This window comes from Gobio gobio (genome assembly GCF_949357685.1).
Source record: "Gobio gobio genome assembly, chromosome: 9".
NCBI lineage: Eukaryota > Metazoa > Chordata > Actinopteri > Cypriniformes > Gobionidae > Gobio > Gobio gobio.
The window spans coordinates 7,639,643-7,658,271 of NC_137115.1; the positions used below are offsets into that span (position 1 = coordinate 7,639,643).

Here is an 18,629-nt window from a genome sequence, read left to right on the forward strand (position 1 = left end):
TGTGAAATCTATTATGGGGAAACAAAAAACATATTTAATGTGTACTCTCATTCGCCGCTAAGTTAACCCAAGATGACTTCCGCTCTGAGAAACTTATTGTTAATCTGTTTATGATTCTTGGTAAAACATTTTATTCAAAAAAGCGAATTTTTGGGTAATATCCCGCTTCTGTCTATTTTTCTGGTAGACTATAATTCCTATGTTTTGTCTTTGAAAGCAATCTTTGATTTTTCAAATAGTTTTGTTTTTTATCAATGTTTAACCTTGTAGCCTATATATTTTTTCCCTTCCCTCTGGCACTTGTTCCTGTTGTTATATACTTGTTACATTTTCTTTTTTGGCATTAAAAATATATATATTTTATGGTCCGACTCTGCTTATTGTAGTTTTAGTAGCGGTTGTCGCAGTAAGTGACCGCTAGAAGGAGTGATTTCAAAGCGGAAGTGTGAGTTCTGAGCGGAAGTGTGCGTGTTGTTACTGAGCAATGATGATGATGATGATGATGATGATGTAGTGAGAAGGCAGAGCTGTCATATCAGCAGCTTATGGAGGCTCATCTCTGTAAAGTTTTAAAGCAGAAATGGGTTTTTCAGACGCTTATAAGTCAAGTGCTGCCTTCAACCCATGAGACGGAGTGTTCAAGGAGGAAACCGCCTTCCGAATTAAGGTTAGGACTTTACAGCTTTTATTATGTTTTAAAATAAAAGGCACTTTTTTACTTAGAGGAAGACTTTATTTGCTATTGTTAGTTGTGTTTGCTCTCCTCTGCATTGCGGAAACAGTCCTTTTCATCGGCCATACGCTTAAGAAACTGATACTTTTGCCCAGTTACAGTTTAAATATAGTTATGTTAGCTTGTTGCCTGTCCTACGTTTGTTGTTTTTTATCAAAATAAAGTAATTACTTTATCGTTAGTTGAACATCATAGTTAAAAGAGGAGTGGAAGAGATGTGAGGTCAGGAGATTTTAAAATAAAAATGAATAAAGTCATGGAAATGTCTACAGTGAATATGCATTTTCTCATTTCTGAACTATTTGTGAGTCCAGTCACTTTTAAATGTTTTGTTTTGTTTTTTTAAAGCCTTCAGTTGAAATAAAATACTGTCATGATCCACAAGTGACTGGACAATGCATTGGTCAGAGGTATGGGAACCCTGGATTCATGTCTGAGGTTTATTGCTCAACATATTGAGGACATTTCAGTGAACAATAGAGCAATTTAGAAGGAAGAAATGGGGGATGAAAACATTGATTGTTTTCCGCTCTAGTGCCACATCCCTGACTGTCCCACATCATCATCATGTTGGGATGATCTGGGTCAGCGTGGCGGGCACTTTACTGTTCATGTGTATCTACTGACCCATCAATAAAGAAACATAACTGGTTAAAATCATTTGACAGCATCTGTGTGACACACTGGACTGATTATATAACTGTTCCTCAAGTTATAAACTTCTCTGTTTATGTTTCAACAATGATTTGAAAAGTTGATATAAAAACTATGTGCAGTTTAAGAAATGTTTGTACCCAAATCAGTTTTTATTTGAGTGTTGATTATTATATCTAAAAAAATAAATTGCAGTTGAATTATGATTCTGTTGTTAATTTTAACCTTTAATATTATAGAAATGTATCAACAGACAAGATTCCCTGTAAGTTTACAGCTTTAGTTCACATATAAAATTGTACTTTACTTGATTTATATTGAAATGAATTAATATAAATTTGAATCAATATCAGAATTAGAAGTAATCAAGAGCTTGTGAATTAAAATTGATTTGTGATATCTGTCAATACCCTGCCCTAATTTAAACAGTCCTTTTTAATTTAATGGTCCATATTTATTATTTCTGAAACAGTTATTATCTTAACAAATATTTGTAGTAGGCCTACATATTCATGACAAAAATGGCTTTATTTTGTACACTATTTATGTTTTACTATTGAAAATCTGTCACTCACTTGTCAGAGTAAAAAATGTGCTTGTCCGGATTTATTTATATTTTTGATGATTTTTTTTTTTTTTTTAAGTGTTGTAAATATAATTTATTCTGAAGCAATATTCTCACCAGTCTTCTATCAGCTTTGACATATCTGCATATTTGTGATAATTTTACCTTTTATAAAGGCCATTTTTTCCATAATCTTATTAAATATAGACTATGCTTCAGCTTTCTTTTAATTTGATCTAGAAATTAAATTAGAATAAGACACTATAGGGCTGTCTTTTTTTTTTTGGAACTATTTTTGCTGCTGAAATCGAACAAAAACAGTGAATATTGCATCTAAAATGTAAGTAACGTAATGTTAATTAATTGTAAATGGAACTGTCATATGAAATCAGTGTCACATGTTCAGTCGTGATGGTATTCAGTAAAACTGTGATGTTGCTGAACTGTAGGCTCTCATATGTCATAAATATAAAAACTCCACAATTTGTAACCGTGTAAAAAAAAATTTGTAAAAAGTTTCTTTGTATGAGCGGCGCTCATTTGTTGTGATTTCTCCTCGAGAGGCTGCGTGAGCATCAACAGCACAACCTTGTTGGCATCAGTTTATTATATATTATTATCAACTATCGATCGCCACTTACACTAAATGAATGCAGAATTATTTTTGCATTTTGGTGATTACCTCTTAATTTTTTGATGTTTTAATCAGGATACTTGTCCGGTTGGGCAGGTAAAATTCTCTTTCACTTGCCCCTTCAAAAAATCTGCTTGTCCCGGACAAGCGTTAATGTCGAGCCCTGAACATATTAAAATTCAAGTGATTATCTAATTATGTGCATATGTATTTAATAATTCACTTTTTTATTTAATTCTCATCTCATTGTTGCTGTTTCCAGGTGAAATCTGCTACTAAAACATATACTTTTACCAGTCCATTAAAACAAATCAAAAGTAGCTGGGAAGATTTTCAGTTAATAAATACTTGAGTTTGTATGTTCCAATCCTCACACAAAGCTATTGTATTCAGATCACTGGAGCACATGAGTCTTATGGAAAACATTTATTTAAAAAAAATGTTCTATGCAGGGATGGATGCGCACAGCTCAGGCCTCGGCAGGAAGAGGAAGAGAGAGGAGTCGAATGGCGAGATTAGGGAAGCAGAGTCTTTCCGGAAAATTCCACTGACAACTTTGGTGAGGCCGCTGTCAGTCAGCACTCGAGTGTAATGACATCATTTCCAGTGATGCACTTGTTCTGAGGTGTGTGTGTGTGTGTGTGTGTGTGTGTGTGTTTCAGGGGTTGAGTGAACCTGCACCGTTCTCTGATGAGCTGGTGGCTGCAAAAACACCATACATTCGCGTTAGCATGGAAGAAGCCCGTCGTGGCACTCCAGGTGCGTAAATAGCAATTCTACCCACACACTGACCCTCATTGTATACACATTCTCTGTATGACCTCTCTCTTCTTCAATCCTCCTCTCTTTAGAGGACCGTCCAGTACGGGTCTATGCCGACGGGATCTTTGACATGTTCCATTCCGGACACGCTCGTGCTTTAATGCAGGCCAAGTGCCTTTTCCCCAACACGCATCTCATTGTGGGCGGTGAGTTTCAACAAAGGGCCGTCTTTTGTCTTGAATAGTGTAACCCATCATGATTCAACCAGAAAATCAGCTCATTTATGTGCCACTAGTATCACAGAATTACAAAAGTGGGCAACACTTGTTTACATTAGTTAACATTGTTTGTTGTATGAAATAATAATGAGCAATACATTTGTTACAGTATTTATTCATCTTTGTTAACATGAGTTAACTGTTCATTGTTAGTTCATGTTGGCTAAATAGTGTAAATAATGTGATAGTAAATGTTAAATTAACATAAGCTAAGATTACTAAATTCTTTAACCCTCTGGGGGTCTTCATTTATGAGTCACACTCAGGGTATTCGGGTCAAAAATGACCCGGAGGGCGGGATTAAGATAAAAAAAGATTTGAGTAAAATCAATGAAATATATTTATGTTCAATAATATTTTTTCTTTTCTTTTTTGGTGTTTTGAGATAATTTTATGATTAATAATTAATATTTATGCAATAATTATGACCCATTTTTTTATATATATATATATAATTTTTTTTATTAAAGCTGTATTTCATTTTAGAGTCAAGCCTAGGCCTCATGAAAGCAATTTTTTAAATGAGATCGGTGCCATACGGTGGACACATTGAGCATTTTTATCACGCAATAGCACATTTTTACCACTATAGTGGATCTTGCGTTTTATAAATTTGTTTTAAAAATCTTGGTCCAAAAATTGGTGACTTTATTGGTACTTGGTATATGAACACCCAAAAAAATTGGGGACAGGATTTGAAAAGTCTAAGTGGTCGTAAAAAAGAAAAAAGTCACATTCAGGGGGTCATTTTTGACCCGAAGACCCTGAGTGTGACTATTTTTTTTACGACCAATTAGACTTTTCAAATCCTGTCCCCAATTTTGTTTGGGTGTTCATATACCAAGTACCAATAAAGTCACCAAGTTACGGACCATTCCGATGAAGCTACGAGGGTTTAAGTATTTATCATTGTTAGCTCGTGTTAACAAATGGAACATTACTGTAAAGTGTTACAGTGATGTGTTTGTCTTTCAGTGTGCAGCGATGATTTGACACTTAAATTCAAGGGTTTCACTGTCATGAACGAGGATGAACGTTACGACGCGGTGAGTCACTGTCGCTATGTGGATGAGGTGGTCCGCGACGCTCCATGGACACTGACTCCTGAATTTCTGGCCAAGCACAGAGTGAGTTTTCAGATGGCAATGTCATATTTCCATTCCTGTAGCTCAACCAGTAAACCATGGTGCTAGCAATGCCAAGGTCATGGGTTCGGCTTGAGGATAGTTCACTGAAAAGTGAAAAATGTGTTATTTATTTACTCGCATTACTCACCATATGAAGAAGTTCTTCAGCAATACACAGTGAACACGTCTGTTGAGTAGTGATGGGAGAAGGTTTGAATGAACTCGACCGAATTATTCACTGTTCAAAACGCCACACACTGGTGACGCCTGCTGGTCAGAACAGTGTAGATGCAACAAAAGCTCAACCCAAACATGCATAAAAGCATCTTTTACAAACTAATTGCAAAAGTCATCTGATTAATCTGATTAATACCATTAAATAAAAAGTGTCTGTAAAATATGGGTTATTTTGTTAAATTGTAGTGCTAATTTTGTTTCTTTTATGGAGAGCTTGGTTTATCAGGCCAATAAGGGTTAAAGGGATAGTTCACCCAAAAATTTAAATTAGCCCATGATTTACTTCACCCGTAATCCATCCTAGGTGTATATGACATTCTTCTTTTTGACGAATACAATCAGAGTTATATTAAAAATGTCTTGGCTAATCCATCCATCCATAATAAACATACTCTACACGGCTCCGGGGGGTTAATAAAGGCCTTCTGAAGCGAATTGATGGGTTTTTGTAAGAAAAATATCCATATTTAACACATTATAAAGTTAAATATGATGACGTTGGATGTAGCAGAGGCATTACACTTTCTGCTTAAGTTGGATACGGATGGCGGTCCGCCGGAAGCTATATATTTTACTTTATAAAGTTTTAAATATTTTTCTTACACAAATGCATCGATTCACTTCAGAAGGCCTTTATTAACCCCCCGGAGCCGTGTGGAGCAGTTTTATCCACTTGTTAAAGAGTTAGTTCACCCAAAAATGAAAATTCTGTCATTAATGACTTCCCCTCATGTCATTCGACACCCGTAAGAACTCGTTCATCTTCGGAACACAAATTAAGATATTTTAGTTGAAATCTGATGGCTCTGAAAGGCCTCCATTGGCACAATGCACTTTACACTCTCAAGACCCTTAAAAGGTACTAAAGACGTCGTTACAAAGTCCATCTCACTACAGTGGTTCTACAATAACTTTATGAAGCGACGAGAATAGTTTTTGTGCGCTAAAAAAACTAAATAACGACTGGTATAGTGATGACGATTTCAAAACACGGTATCATGAAGCTTCGAAGCGTTATGAATCAGTGAGTCGAATCATGATTCGGATCGTGTGTCAAACCGCCAAACTGCTGAAATCACGTGACTTTGGCGATCCAAACCGCTGAATCACTGTCTGGCCATCTGGAATTTTGGTATGGAGATAAGGTTATTATTATATTTTTTTTGTAGTATTACACCATATTGTAATACTAATGAGATGGAGCGTTTGGACCCAGAAGCGCTGCCGCGTGACGTCAGACTTAACAACCGGATAATGGATGGATGCACTTTTTTGGGGGGGCTCCCATTCACTGTCATTATAAAGCTTGGATTAGCCAGGACATTTTTTTATATTACTCAGATTGTGTTCGTCTGAAAGAAGAATGTCATATACACCTAGGATGGCTTGAGGGTGAATAAATCATGGGCTAATTTTCATTTTGTGGTGAACTATCCCTTTAACTACAACTCTTCATTTTATTCTACAAATGTGTCATTAAAAATGTCTACCAATTTATGAAACTGATCTGAGATCAGGTTAAAATCATATAGACACTGGTTCGTGGGTTCATGAGATCGACCCCTGGCAGCAAACTATTACAATTTCAAAACAGTTATGAAGACTTGTTTATTGAAATCACACTTTGGCAGTTAACTATAACTAAAGTTAAACTTTATTTTAAGGTGCCATTGTTACAGTGTAATTATATATTTAGACACTGATTAATATTAATTAACTACATGTACTTACTATAGGGTTAGGTTGAGGGTTAGTTGCATGTAATTATGCATAATTTACTGTTACTACTATTAGTAAGCTCACGTAATGTGTAACATGGACAGTGTATAATAGTGTTAAAAATAATTTACAACAAAAATACAACAAATCATGAAGATAAATATTGATACCATCTCAGATTTTGTACTCATGCTAATCTGAATGTGGTTCAGTATTGCTGTCTCACTCAGTGGAACAGAGATAGGCTGCGTCCGAAATCACATACTCTCTGGAGTAGGCACTTATTTTGAATAAGTAAAAACTTCACGACCGCTAAAAAAGTATACTATATAGTAGGAATGTGATCTGGACCTACTACATTCACCATGTTGCCCTTATCACATGACCAACAGCGTCAGTTGTGTGGCTTCACCGCCATTCACAAATCCTCTCCTGTGGCCTCATGGGATAGTAAAGTGTCCATCATATGCACACTTCAGAAACTCGGTGGAAGAAGTAGTTCATCCGGGTACTTTTTACCTACTCTTTTATGAGGACTGTGAATTCTCACATACTACTTTTGTCACACTGTTTTTCTCCTACTATATAGTAGGGAAGTATGCGATTTCGGATGCAGCCATAGTCTTAATAAATACTGATATGATGACATGTTCTCCCTAGATAGACTTTGTCGCCCATGACGACATTCCATACATCTCAGCAGGAAGTGATGATGTTTACAAACATATAAAGGATGCAGGTAGATATTAAAAACTTTTCGGATAATACAGTTATGGTGGTCAATACATTTGTCAACAGAATCACCAGATTTGTTCTTGAAATTCTCTTTTTTTAAGGTATGTTCGCACCGACTCAGAGAACAGAAGGCATCTCCACATCCGACATAATCACACGAATCGTACGGGATTATGACGTTTATGTGCGCCGCAACCTACAGAGAGGCTACACTGCGAAAGAGCTGAACGTCAGCTTCATCAATGTGTGTGTGCTCGACTACACCTTCAGTCTTAAAGCAAGGGAAATACTTCTTTGAAAGCAACTTGACTCCGTTATCCTTTTTCCCAGGAGAAGAAGTACCACCTTCAGGAACACGTCGATAAGGTGAAGCAGAAGGTCCGAGATGTGGAGGAAAAGAGTAAAGAGTTTGTGCAGAAGGTGGAGGAAAAGGGTATCGACCTCATTCAGAAATGGGAGGAGAAGTCACGCGAGTTCATCGGGAACTTCCTGCAGATGTTCGGGCCTGATGGGGCGCTGGTGAGTCTGGACAGATGCAGCTGTTCCATACATCTCTGAGATTGTTGTTTTAGTTCGTACAGGATGGGTTCTCAACTCTGGCCTTCGATGTCCACTTTCCAGCGGAGTTCAGCTCCAACCCTAATCAAACACACAGAGCAAGCTAATCGATGTCTCCAGGATAACTAGAAAGCAGAGATGGTCTTATTATTGGGCAATACGAGGGTCCGTATCTCTACCATTGGGAAAAAGCATAACGGCTAATTAGATCATGTGTGCCTTGATAACCAATCACATTACAGAGCCTTAATGTCATTGAATTTCATTCAGAGTTGTGCGACAGTCAATCCGTTTGCGGATACCATAGAAATGAATGAGAAGTGCCGTAAACTGAATTATACCTGTCGCACAATTATCCATGACATCTCTTTTAAAACAGCATTTTTTCCGGTGTAAACTCAAAATATAGATCAAATCAAAACAAATGTTTAAGAGCAAACATGTTGAAGATTAGCCTATGGGATAAAGCAATGTCCTCCCGAAAGCGTAGTGAAGCGTCTCCTCCATTGACGGCCTCTTGACTCTTCCCAGCGTACTGCAGCGTTAGCAGGCGTTGTGCTTTTTTTAGGCCAAGGTTGCTGGCTTGCCTTCGAGTGGCTTTGCTAGAAAGTTAAAGGAGGGTGATTTTGATCAGGGTTGGAGCAAAAGTGGAAAGTGGACCTCGAATCCTCACCCTCATGAGAATTTTATTTTTATTTTCTGTGGAACACAAAAGATATTTTGCTGAATGTGGTTGGTGATGCACTAGGGCTGCACGATTTTTTTTTTTTTCTCTGATAAAAATGTGCCTGTTTTAAAATGCGATTTAAACTTTTGTTTCAAAAAAAATTTGTTGTGATTTATATATCAATACGGCTATAAAATACTAATAATAATAATTATGATTAAATAAATAGAAATACTAACAGAAAACAAGTACTATTACTATTGCAATATTTCACTGTAAAATAAATGAGTATTTAGGAAAATAATATTATTTTACACCGATCAGACGTAACATTATGACCTTACTTGGAGCACTTTTGATAGATCCTGACCACTGCAGACCAGGATCACCCCACAAGAGCTGCAGTTTTGGAGATGCTCTGACCCAGTCGTCTAGCCATCACAAATTTGGCCCTTGTCAAACTGGCTCAAATCCTTACCCTTGCTAATTTTTCCTGCTTCTAACACATTAACTTTGAGGACAAAATGTTCACTTGCTGCCTATAATCCCACCCACTAACAGGTGCCGTGATGAAGAGATAATCAGATATTCACTTCGATGCCTGATCGGTGTACATTACAACTGTAAAATTACAAAACTTAAATTTTATTTTGATGGAAAACTGCAGGGAGCCCATAAAGCTTCTCTTTTGTTATTAAGGTCTTCTCATTACAAGTATGGGAAGATGGTTGGTGCATGTTGCGTTCCCGAATGTGTTAAAGTGACCCAAACTCAGAGCAAATGCAGATAAGTTCATGTGGAGCAGCATTTTCATGTGAACCGAGAGACTGAAAACAGAAAGCGGCGGATCATGCGTGTAAAAGCACACAGTGCTGTGCTTCACTCTGAAACACACAGCGCAGTTAAATCACAGCCTTTGTGTTTTGATAATCACACTAAGCCATATCATGATTTCGGTTTTATTTCGATTAATGGTAACACTTTACAAAAAGATAGTAGTGATACAAAACACATCCCAGTTTTGATATATTATAGTAGTAAAAATCATTGTTCAGTTAGAGAACAGATTAACTACAATTAAAAACTGAACGTGCCGCGGGAGCCGAACGAATATTCAAATATTCTGGTCCAGCCCTAATTATTAGTTCATGTTAACTAATGAAACCTTATTGTAAAGTGTTACCTGATTAATCTTGCAGCCCTACGATGCAGCATTTACTATTCCAAACAGGACAAAAAAGCACCATAAAGTGTTCCGCATTCTGTATTCATACAATAGCTGAAATTTGAGTTGTCATCTACTGATAATCTACAGTTATGTTTGATGTCATTAGACGCGTTTCCATTACCCTTCAAATTGCGCAAATTGAAATTGCGAATTAAAAATACGGCCAATGGAAATAAGTAAATTTCGTAAAAACTCCCATGTTTTTCAGGCAATTTGAAAAAGGAATATTTTGCAAAACTTCACCTGGCATGTGTAAAAATCCATCATTCTTTAAAGATGGTGCGGTATGTTTGAACAGAAGATGGAGTTCTTTATTAAACTCATAAAAGACAAAACAATAACAGGATTACTGGATTCTAAACAACAAAGAAAGGCCACAATTTATCAAGACCTCGAAGCAGAGAGGAGGGAGAAACACCCAGAAACACGTCATACATGGCCACTCCGAAGAAAAAAGGACTTTTCCTTGCTTGGATAACACGCCTACATCTCCTTCGATTATAATAATGGCTAGTGCGTGTCTGTGATATACGCTAACCTACTAAAAATTAAGTTTCAGTCGCTTCACATCGGTTAATGGTAGGGATGCACGATATTATCGGCACGACATCGGCCGATATGAAAAATTATGCCGATATGATAACGTGTTGATATGAGCCTGCAATAACTCGCGTGTGCAAGGACTGCTATAGCGATAAGATCATGACAGCCGTGTGGTCATTCTTGATGTGAAAACAAGCAAATACATTGCATGTATGGTGATTTTATATTGACAGTTTTTAAATGCTGCCTTGAATTTGTGAATCAACGCAGGATTGCCAGTTTTTCACAACAAAACTAGCCCAAAACAAGCACAATCGCCTCTCCCCACTCTATACTCTTATTATAACAATAACTTTATTAACATTTATTTATCTTTATCAAGTATCCTTTTAGTAAGGAGACCTCAGAAATCTGAAACCAGAATGAAAAAAAAATGTTTTTGCTCAAAATGGTGGTTTCCTAACAAAGGGAAAAAATAAACATGTATCGATATCGGCATCGGCCAAAATGAGTTACAAAATATCGGATATCGGCAAAAATCCAATATTGTGTATCCCTAGTTAATGGAAATGCTATCATTCCGCAATCGTTTTTAATCGACATTTAGAAAATATTACTAAAGTTTTGCGCAAATCTGTAAACACGGCTATTGATGTCATATCTGGTGCAAAGCAACACCGTATTGAATAAATGCAAATGAAATGTAGGCACTATAGTGAAGGGGAAGCTTTTTAGCAAATAGGAGTACATTTTCATTTCAACAATTTCTTCAAATATGTGCCCGTCCTCAGATAAAATGCTCTAATGTCATGTATTGTGTCTAACAGAAGCACATTTTGAAGGAGGGAAAAGGACGGATGTTACAGGCCATCAGTCCCAGACAAAGCCCCAGCAGCAGTCCCGTACGCGAGGAGCGCTCTCCGTCCCCCACCTTCCGTCTTCCCTTCTTCACCTCTACGCCATTCTTCTCTCCTCCTCCTCCTCATCATCACCATTACAGCGGCACGCACAAAGACGAGGACGACGACTAGGATCCGTTTCTAGAAATCACGCTTGATGTTTTTCCATGTCGTTTGTGTTTTATATGCTTTCTTAAAGTCATTGTGAATAACCAAGAATGTAAACGAAGAATGGACTAGCTTAAGAATGATCTGAATAAGGAAAATGTATTGAACCAGCGTTTACGAAATGCACAATAGTGAGCAAATTATTCCACCCGTACTTTCTAAAGGGTTTGATCCCACGTCTCCCTCTCGCTTCAGAGAGATTTGCCACACACCACTAAACCAAAAGGCTTCATATTGTTGGCCTATTCCTAGGATACATCTCGTATTCAGCCCGGACCTTGAATAATTATGCATCTTTAGTGCTTCTCATTTTTTGGACCGCTCGCACATAATCTCATTCTCGGTTGTGCATAAACTCACGCTCACCTGCCTTCACTGTCTAGATCTTTTCACACTTGAACAGGGGCCAAATGTGAGACTAATTCTGGGATTACGGTCGTCTCCGTATAGTTACTGTATTTAGTCTTGGTTTAGATCTCAAACTGAAAGTCTGCTTTATGTTTCTGCTGAAGTTCATTAGCGGTTTCTCCTCATATGAACTCTCTCTCAGACTCTGATGTGAAGTAATAATTTTGGGGCCTGGCAGTGACAGCGTCTGGCACCTCCATTTAAACCCTGTGCTATTCTGTGGCACGGGTCCCAGCCTTTTTGGAAAGGATTTGCCTGCTGAATGTTTACATTACCCAAGCCCAGCGAGGGACAGTGTTAACGCGAAGGACTACGAGGACCTGTTTGTTTACATGTTTGTCTTTCCTGTGGTCAGGAAGATTATTGACTTGTTTTAGATGATCATTGGGAATCAAAAGAACTCTGTGAATAATGCCAGTGAATCACTAAACCACATTGAAAGAAGAATGCATTTGTCTTGTGGCGTGTTACTCATTCACAGGGACCAAAACACACACACTATGAACCTTTAATGTCCAATAATATAAGCTTTTAAAAAGAGATGATTAAAAAAACTAACATTATCCTGTAATTTCTCAATAGTTAAATGGGCATAACAGCAGATACAGTCAAGTTCAGTTACAGATGCTTGATAGTTTGTTACATTTCTGCTTTCCAAATTCTATAACTAGTTTTAGCAGCCGTGTCACTTCAGTCACCCTGTGTGTACAGTAGGAATCATGCAAACAAGGCCATATTTCCTACCGTAGATCACATGTCCTTCACGACACCTATCTGAGCTGTTTGTAAAATGTATTTCATGTCTTGTGGAAAGGCATTAGTGAGTCCATGACATGGTAGTAAAGGTTTCATGAGCTTCTTTTCCCATATCTGCCAGTCTCAGATCAACGTCTGCTTCGATTCATAGGTCGTGAGAGAACTTCAACAAGGGCTGCAACACAACTTCATTTCATTCAAAGGAAATAAACGAAACTAGTAATAAAATAATCAACAAATAAAAGGCTAACGGCCCATTCACACCAAGAACAATAACTATATAGGGCTCCACACCATCATTCTGTTCATTATACTGTAAGTGCTCTGCAGTTTTGTCATCTGCTTCTTTAAATGTTGCAGAATAAAGTCAGGTGGATTCTGATTAGCTGTCAAGCAAGACAATTACAATTGCTGACGCACACTTAATTCAGTCAATATTTATATATATATATATTATGAACTGCACGGTGTAAAAAGTGTAAAGTGCATGTGAATTAAAAGCTAGACTTTTATTAAAAGTTTTAGAATGAAACATTTTGAATTAAAAGTCTAGCTTTTAATTCACATGCACTCACACTTTTTGCACCATGCAATTTATAAAATAAAATAAAAAATTGTTAGACTTTTTTTTGTCCGTACTGAATTCAGTGTGTGGTCAGCAATTTCTCTGCTTGTTTGTAATTATTTGTTTGCCTCTACACACCTGAAGCAAAGGGATTTTTTACCTATTTGCAAAAAAAATTCTGATTGGCTGTCAGAATGTCCAATTATATTGTTCCTGTATAAAGTTAAATTATTTCATTATATCTAACTTTATCCACACTCACATAGGGTGATATATGTAAAACAATAAACATAGCAAATCTCAACTTGATTGCTTGTATCATCGCAAAATGTAAACTATATCACCCAGCTCTTAACAAAAATGTGTCAAAAATATCCCATTAAGTTATGAAAAAGTTATTTCTCAATGTTTTCTGAACATTCAAAAAGTCCAAAAGAAGTAAGTTAAGTGGTAAGGGAACATTCCATTTTATGGAATTATGGAAATGTTACTTTTGAATGTTCTCTACATTTTGAAACAAGAATCTTAAAAATGTTGGATGAGCGTCCAACTAAAATGTTCATGGAATAATGTTTGTTCATATCTTTGAGAGAACCTTTCCAGAACATTAGTTCTGAGAACATTCTCTGTTAGCTGGGAAGCTGCTGAATACGAATGAAGATATTAACATATTATAAACATTAGCATTATGATTTTCTATAAAGCTGCTTTGAAACAAAGTGTATTTGTGAATAAAATGCACAAATAAAAGCAGTGGTGTGGAATTATTATTCTATATTCTCATAGAATTTGAGATTATTAAAACATTGTTATAGTCCTTGGTGTGAACAGCTCTTAAAACCACTAAAAATCGGGGACTTCACATGAACCGCTGAGCTTTTTTCACTGCAGAGAATGAAATTGTACCATTGCAGACAAACTTGATAAGATTTTGGTTTAGTTTTCCCCTCAATTGATCTACAATGTTTAAAATAGCAAATTTGTTTTTTCACCTTCAGAGATATTAGGCATCTATGAAACTATTTATTAAACCTCAGAAGTGGCATTTACGTTAATAAAAAAGCAAGCACCTTTGTTGTCGCTGCAGCAGAAGTACAACAGCAAATCCAGCTGGTGGTACTTCCAAATATCGTCTTGGACAATATGGGAGCTCAGAGTTACAAAGGTCAGGATCCACTGCTTGTGCAGGTCGTCCATTACGACTCTGGCCGCCTACAGAGATGTGTGCGCTGCGGCGGAGGAGAGCGGGTCTGAGTGGGGTTGAGCCCTGGAGGTAGAGCGAGTGGTCAATACGCCCGGCGTCAGTCACTCCATCAGCTGTTGTTGGAGGACTGCTCTGGCTTCAGCCGGATGGCCCAGGAGTTGGCAGAGACAACGTTACCGCGCCGATGGATGCGGCAGGTGTACGTGCCTTCGTTGAATTCGTTGGCCACGAGCCGCAGGTCCCGATCTTTAATTACAATATAGCCAGGAATGGAAGTCAGCAACTGCTCTCCGTCCTTATACCAGCTGCCGAAAGACAGAAGAAACTGACTCAGCTTCAAAAATCATGCAGTTCATAACTGTTACATCAAACAGGTAAATGTATCAACATAAGAGTGGTGCCTATTGGGTGATTCAACATTTAAATGTTCAGCTTGAAATATTACAAACAATATAACAGTCATTTTTACGTTTACTAAAATCGGCAAAGATTTCACAGTAAAAAGACACATGACCTGCCGGGGGCATTTTTACAATTATACTAAAAAGCCTTTTACCTTTCAGTCAGACAACAGAAGGCATAGCAGATGTGTGCAACAGGTTTTTCAGTTATCATGTTAAAGAGCTCCTATTATGCCCTTTTACGAAGTCTTGATTTTGTTTTTGGATTCGCTATTTACATGACGGAATTTGTGAGGGAGCGGAAAGACTAAACGCTTCTCCAGAGAGGAATCCTTTTATTTTTCATATTTGGCATGTTTGTGTGCTGCTGCGCTTCACTGTGTGTGTGCGCGGGCTGTGCACCCGCCTATGGGCACATATTTACTAACGTGCTATTTAAATTAAACAAAAGATACTGGCTACAGGGGCGTGGGAAGATGTTTTGGGTTGGGGGTGCTGTGTTCACATTTTTATAAGAAACAATATCGAGTCTATAAAACACAAAAGCACAACAAATATATCGATGAGAATACTCGTTTAAAGCTACACTGTGTGATATTTTCCCCCATCTAGCGGTTAAAAGGTATATGACCATCCAGTGAATATTAGTTTCTCTTCCTCTCAATTCCGATTTCGTTTTAACTCCTACGGTGGCCGATTTAGTCCAAGATTAACACGGTGCCATCGAGTGTTAAAACGCGAAAGGCGAAGCTTGAATTTACGGATATGTCCCGCTTTGGCTAATGTACTTTCAAGATGGAGGGGCAACATTCGAACCATTACCAATACATTACCCGTATGTATTTTCAATGGCATATTATAAACTTACAAGAATACTTTATTACTTGAAAGAAGTAAATATACATTAATGAGCACATATTTTTGAAAGAACTAAGTGTTTTTAGCTAAGAATAAACTAAAAAAGTTACACAGTGTAGCTTTAAACAGGATACACACCGGGACATTTGACTGCACATCACATTTTTCACAATGTTGATTCTTCTTGCAATCGTAATGCAATGGACTGTGGCCTACATTAAACCTTTAAATAAAAGCTTTACTGAGCTGTTTACACAGTCATATACAATAAAAGCGCCTGCACAGGGACAGGAAATAAAAATGAACGCAAAAAAACTGCCTACCTTACCAGAGCATGTGAGCGAAGCAAAGCGGAGCTTCACTCATGAACAGCTCATCGGTAAAATGACGTGCGCTCAAATCCCGCTCCCGCCTACTATACTTGTAGCCATTAAAACAATTATTTCATTTACGTTGAAAAGTGAACATGACACATAAGATGCATAATATGTCAGAAGACATATGGGGGTCTTCAATAAGTTCAATAACACTTCAATAAGTTTTTTTTGTTTGAAAGCTTTCTTTAGAGTGAATTTCATTTTATTATAAATTGTATCTTAATTTGAATCAATGTTTTATCAACCAAATAGCCCGAATGTAATAAATAATAAGCAAAATGAACAACGGCTTAAATGAACAACTAGCCTACTAGAAAAAAGAAAATATACATTTTAGCAGGGGCAGCCCTAACTATTTATTGCAGATAGACCTATATTTGATCCAGGATGTTACAAAGGGAGTTTTTGGTTGAGCACGCAGTGCTGAGCGGAATGAGCTTCAGAAAGGCGCTCTCCACCCAGGAGGAAATATTACCGCTCTTTCTACGCACACCGCAACGGTCACATTATGACCTCATGTATGTTTTAAAAACATAATTCAACATATAAATAATACTTTTTAATGGGCCACTTTAAATGTTTATTACAAATAAATTACTAAATTCTAAAAATGAATAAATGTAAATTAACAAAAATTTGCAATCCTTTGAAACCCATTTCCCGCACCCCTGACTTTAGGGGCTCTTTCATACACCCGGTGCAATGTGACGCCAGCCGCGACGGAAGTGTTTTTTGCTAGTTTCAACCAAACGCAGTTCTCAGTTTCACGTCCAGCGCCACGTTGTTTAAATAGCAAATGCACTCGCGCCCATCTGTTCGCCCATGGATGTGCTGGTCTGAAAACCAGGTGTGTTCAGGTGCATTGTTGGCGTGTTGCTATTTTGAGGAACTGAAAACGACTGCGCCATTGACCAACAAAAACCTGTGTAAGGTGGAAAATAATCAAAGATATTTGAAATAGAACAAAATCATCTGCTTTGCTGTTAGCAGCCATCGTCGTGATCAAGATATTGAAATTGACTCAACCCCTTCCCCCTTAACGCCATCAGAGGGGCCAGTTGGAGTTTCTAAGAACAAAAGAATGGATGGCCAAATGGTTAACACCTTTGATACAATGGGGGAAGTTTTGTCTGATTGGTTATTTTCAAATGTATTACGGTTTGGTCTGATTGGTCAGTTTTACAAGAGTCAGATTTGAATTTGGTGACATCAGGGAAAAGGATAAAAGAGGATTTCAACAGTAGCTCGCTCTCTTTTGATTCTCTGCTTTCTCTTGAGAGGGCTCTTTTGGATGCTCTGGCTTTCTGTAGAGAGAGCTGTTCTTTAGCTCTCTCTCTTTCTTTCTCTCTCTCTCCTCTTTCTCTCTATCTCTCTCTCCCTCTCTCTCTTCCTATCTATCTCTCTCACAGGTAACATTCTAGGCAGAGGCCTACAGAGCATAATTAAAGGTTTATGTTTACATCTATTTGAAACGATTTTAAGTGTAACCATAACTAGAATTTGTGTTTCCTTTTAGAAGAGATTTATGTCTATGATGTAATTGACATTTTACATTTACTTGATTGTTAATAAATTGTTACATTTTGATCCTTTCTGAATTAATCTGTAATTATTAACTATCTCCAATGTGGAACGGTATAATTGCGACAAAGGGTTAAAACGGAACGATCAAATGTATGATTAACTATCAAATAGAGATGACCAAACAACCGGTTGGGATTCTCTTCTAAATAAGACAACTATGATAAATGGAGTCAGAAAAAGAATATTATAATCAAATCCATTCTTCCAGCTGAAACACTGAACGCGTGCGGCCTTCACCGCGGTTCGCTACCGATCCTTGGAGCGAATTCATGCGGCCTTACACCTGTTCTAAAGTCAATAGCGCAGTATCTATTGTGTTATTTAAAAGGTAAAAACGTATTGTAAAAACTCTGCTTATTACACACACAGGGAAGCGCAGCAGCACACAAACGTGCCAAATATTAAAAATAAAAAGGATTACAATGTAAAAGATTATTATTGTGTACATAAAGATAAAATTCCTACGTCATAATAATGTACACTCACCTAAAGGATTATTAGGAACACATGTCCAATTTCTCATTAATGCAACCATCTAATCAACCAATCACATGGCAGTTGCTTCAATGCATTTAGGGGTGTGGTCCTGGTCAAGACAATCTCCTGAACTCCAAATTGAATGTCAGAATGGGAAAGAAAGGTGATTTAAGCAATTTTGAGCGTGGCATGGTTGTTGGTGCCAGACGGGCCGGTCTGAGTATTTCACAATCTGCTCAGTTACTGGGATTTTCACGCACAACCATTTCTAGGGTTTACAAAGAATGGTGTGAAAAGGGAAAAACATCCAGTATGCGGCAGTCCTGTGGGTGAAAATGCCTTGTTGATGCTAGAGGTCAGAGGAGAATGGGCCGACTGATTCAAGCTGATAGAAGAGCAACTTTGACTGAAATAACCACTTGTTACAACCGAGGTATGCAGCAAAGCATTTGTGAAGCCACAACACGCACAACCTTGAGGCGGATGGGCTAC

The 18,629-nt window shown here is 37.5% G+C and overlaps 2 protein-coding genes across 2 annotated transcripts in view; one reads left to right on the top strand and one right to left on the bottom strand.

The window, feature by feature from the left end:
* Positions 1-409: 409 nt before the first annotated feature.
* pcyt1ab (phosphate cytidylyltransferase 1A, choline b) lies at positions 410-12,462 on the top strand. The gene is made up of 9 exons (XM_079825252.1): positions 410-667; positions 3,039-3,145; positions 3,249-3,345; positions 3,438-3,554; positions 4,602-4,753; positions 7,370-7,448; positions 7,546-7,688; positions 7,775-7,963; positions 11,268-12,462. The coding sequence occupies exons 2-9, from the start codon at positions 3,041-3,043 to the stop codon at positions 11,469-11,471; spliced, it is 1,086 nt and encodes a 361-aa protein (XP_079681378.1). The 5' UTR covers positions 410-667; positions 3,039-3,040; the 3' UTR covers positions 11,472-12,462.
* mmp23bb (matrix metallopeptidase 23bb) overlaps positions 12,406-18,629 on the bottom strand; it is a 40,382-nt gene continuing 34,158 nt past the window's right edge. Inside the window, exon 9 of the mRNA XM_079825251.1 lies at positions 12,406-14,745. Within this exon, the coding sequence (XP_079681377.1) occupies positions 14,550-14,745 (196 nt within the window). The 3' untranslated portion in view covers positions 12,406-14,549. The remainder of the gene's footprint in view (positions 14,746-18,629) is intronic.

Coding starts and splice junctions, on each gene's coding strand:
- pcyt1ab (XM_079825252.1), top strand. CDS start 3,041: ATGGATGCGCACAGCTCAGGCCTCGGCAGGAAGAGGAAGAGAGAGGAG. Junction 3,146..3,248: donor AAATTCCACTGACAACTTTG/GTGAGGCCGCTG, acceptor TGTGTGTTTCAG/GGGTTGAGTGAACCTGCACC. Junction 3,555..4,601: donor CACGCATCTCATTGTGGGCG/GTGAGTTTCAAC, acceptor TTTGTCTTTCAG/TGTGCAGCGATGATTTGACA.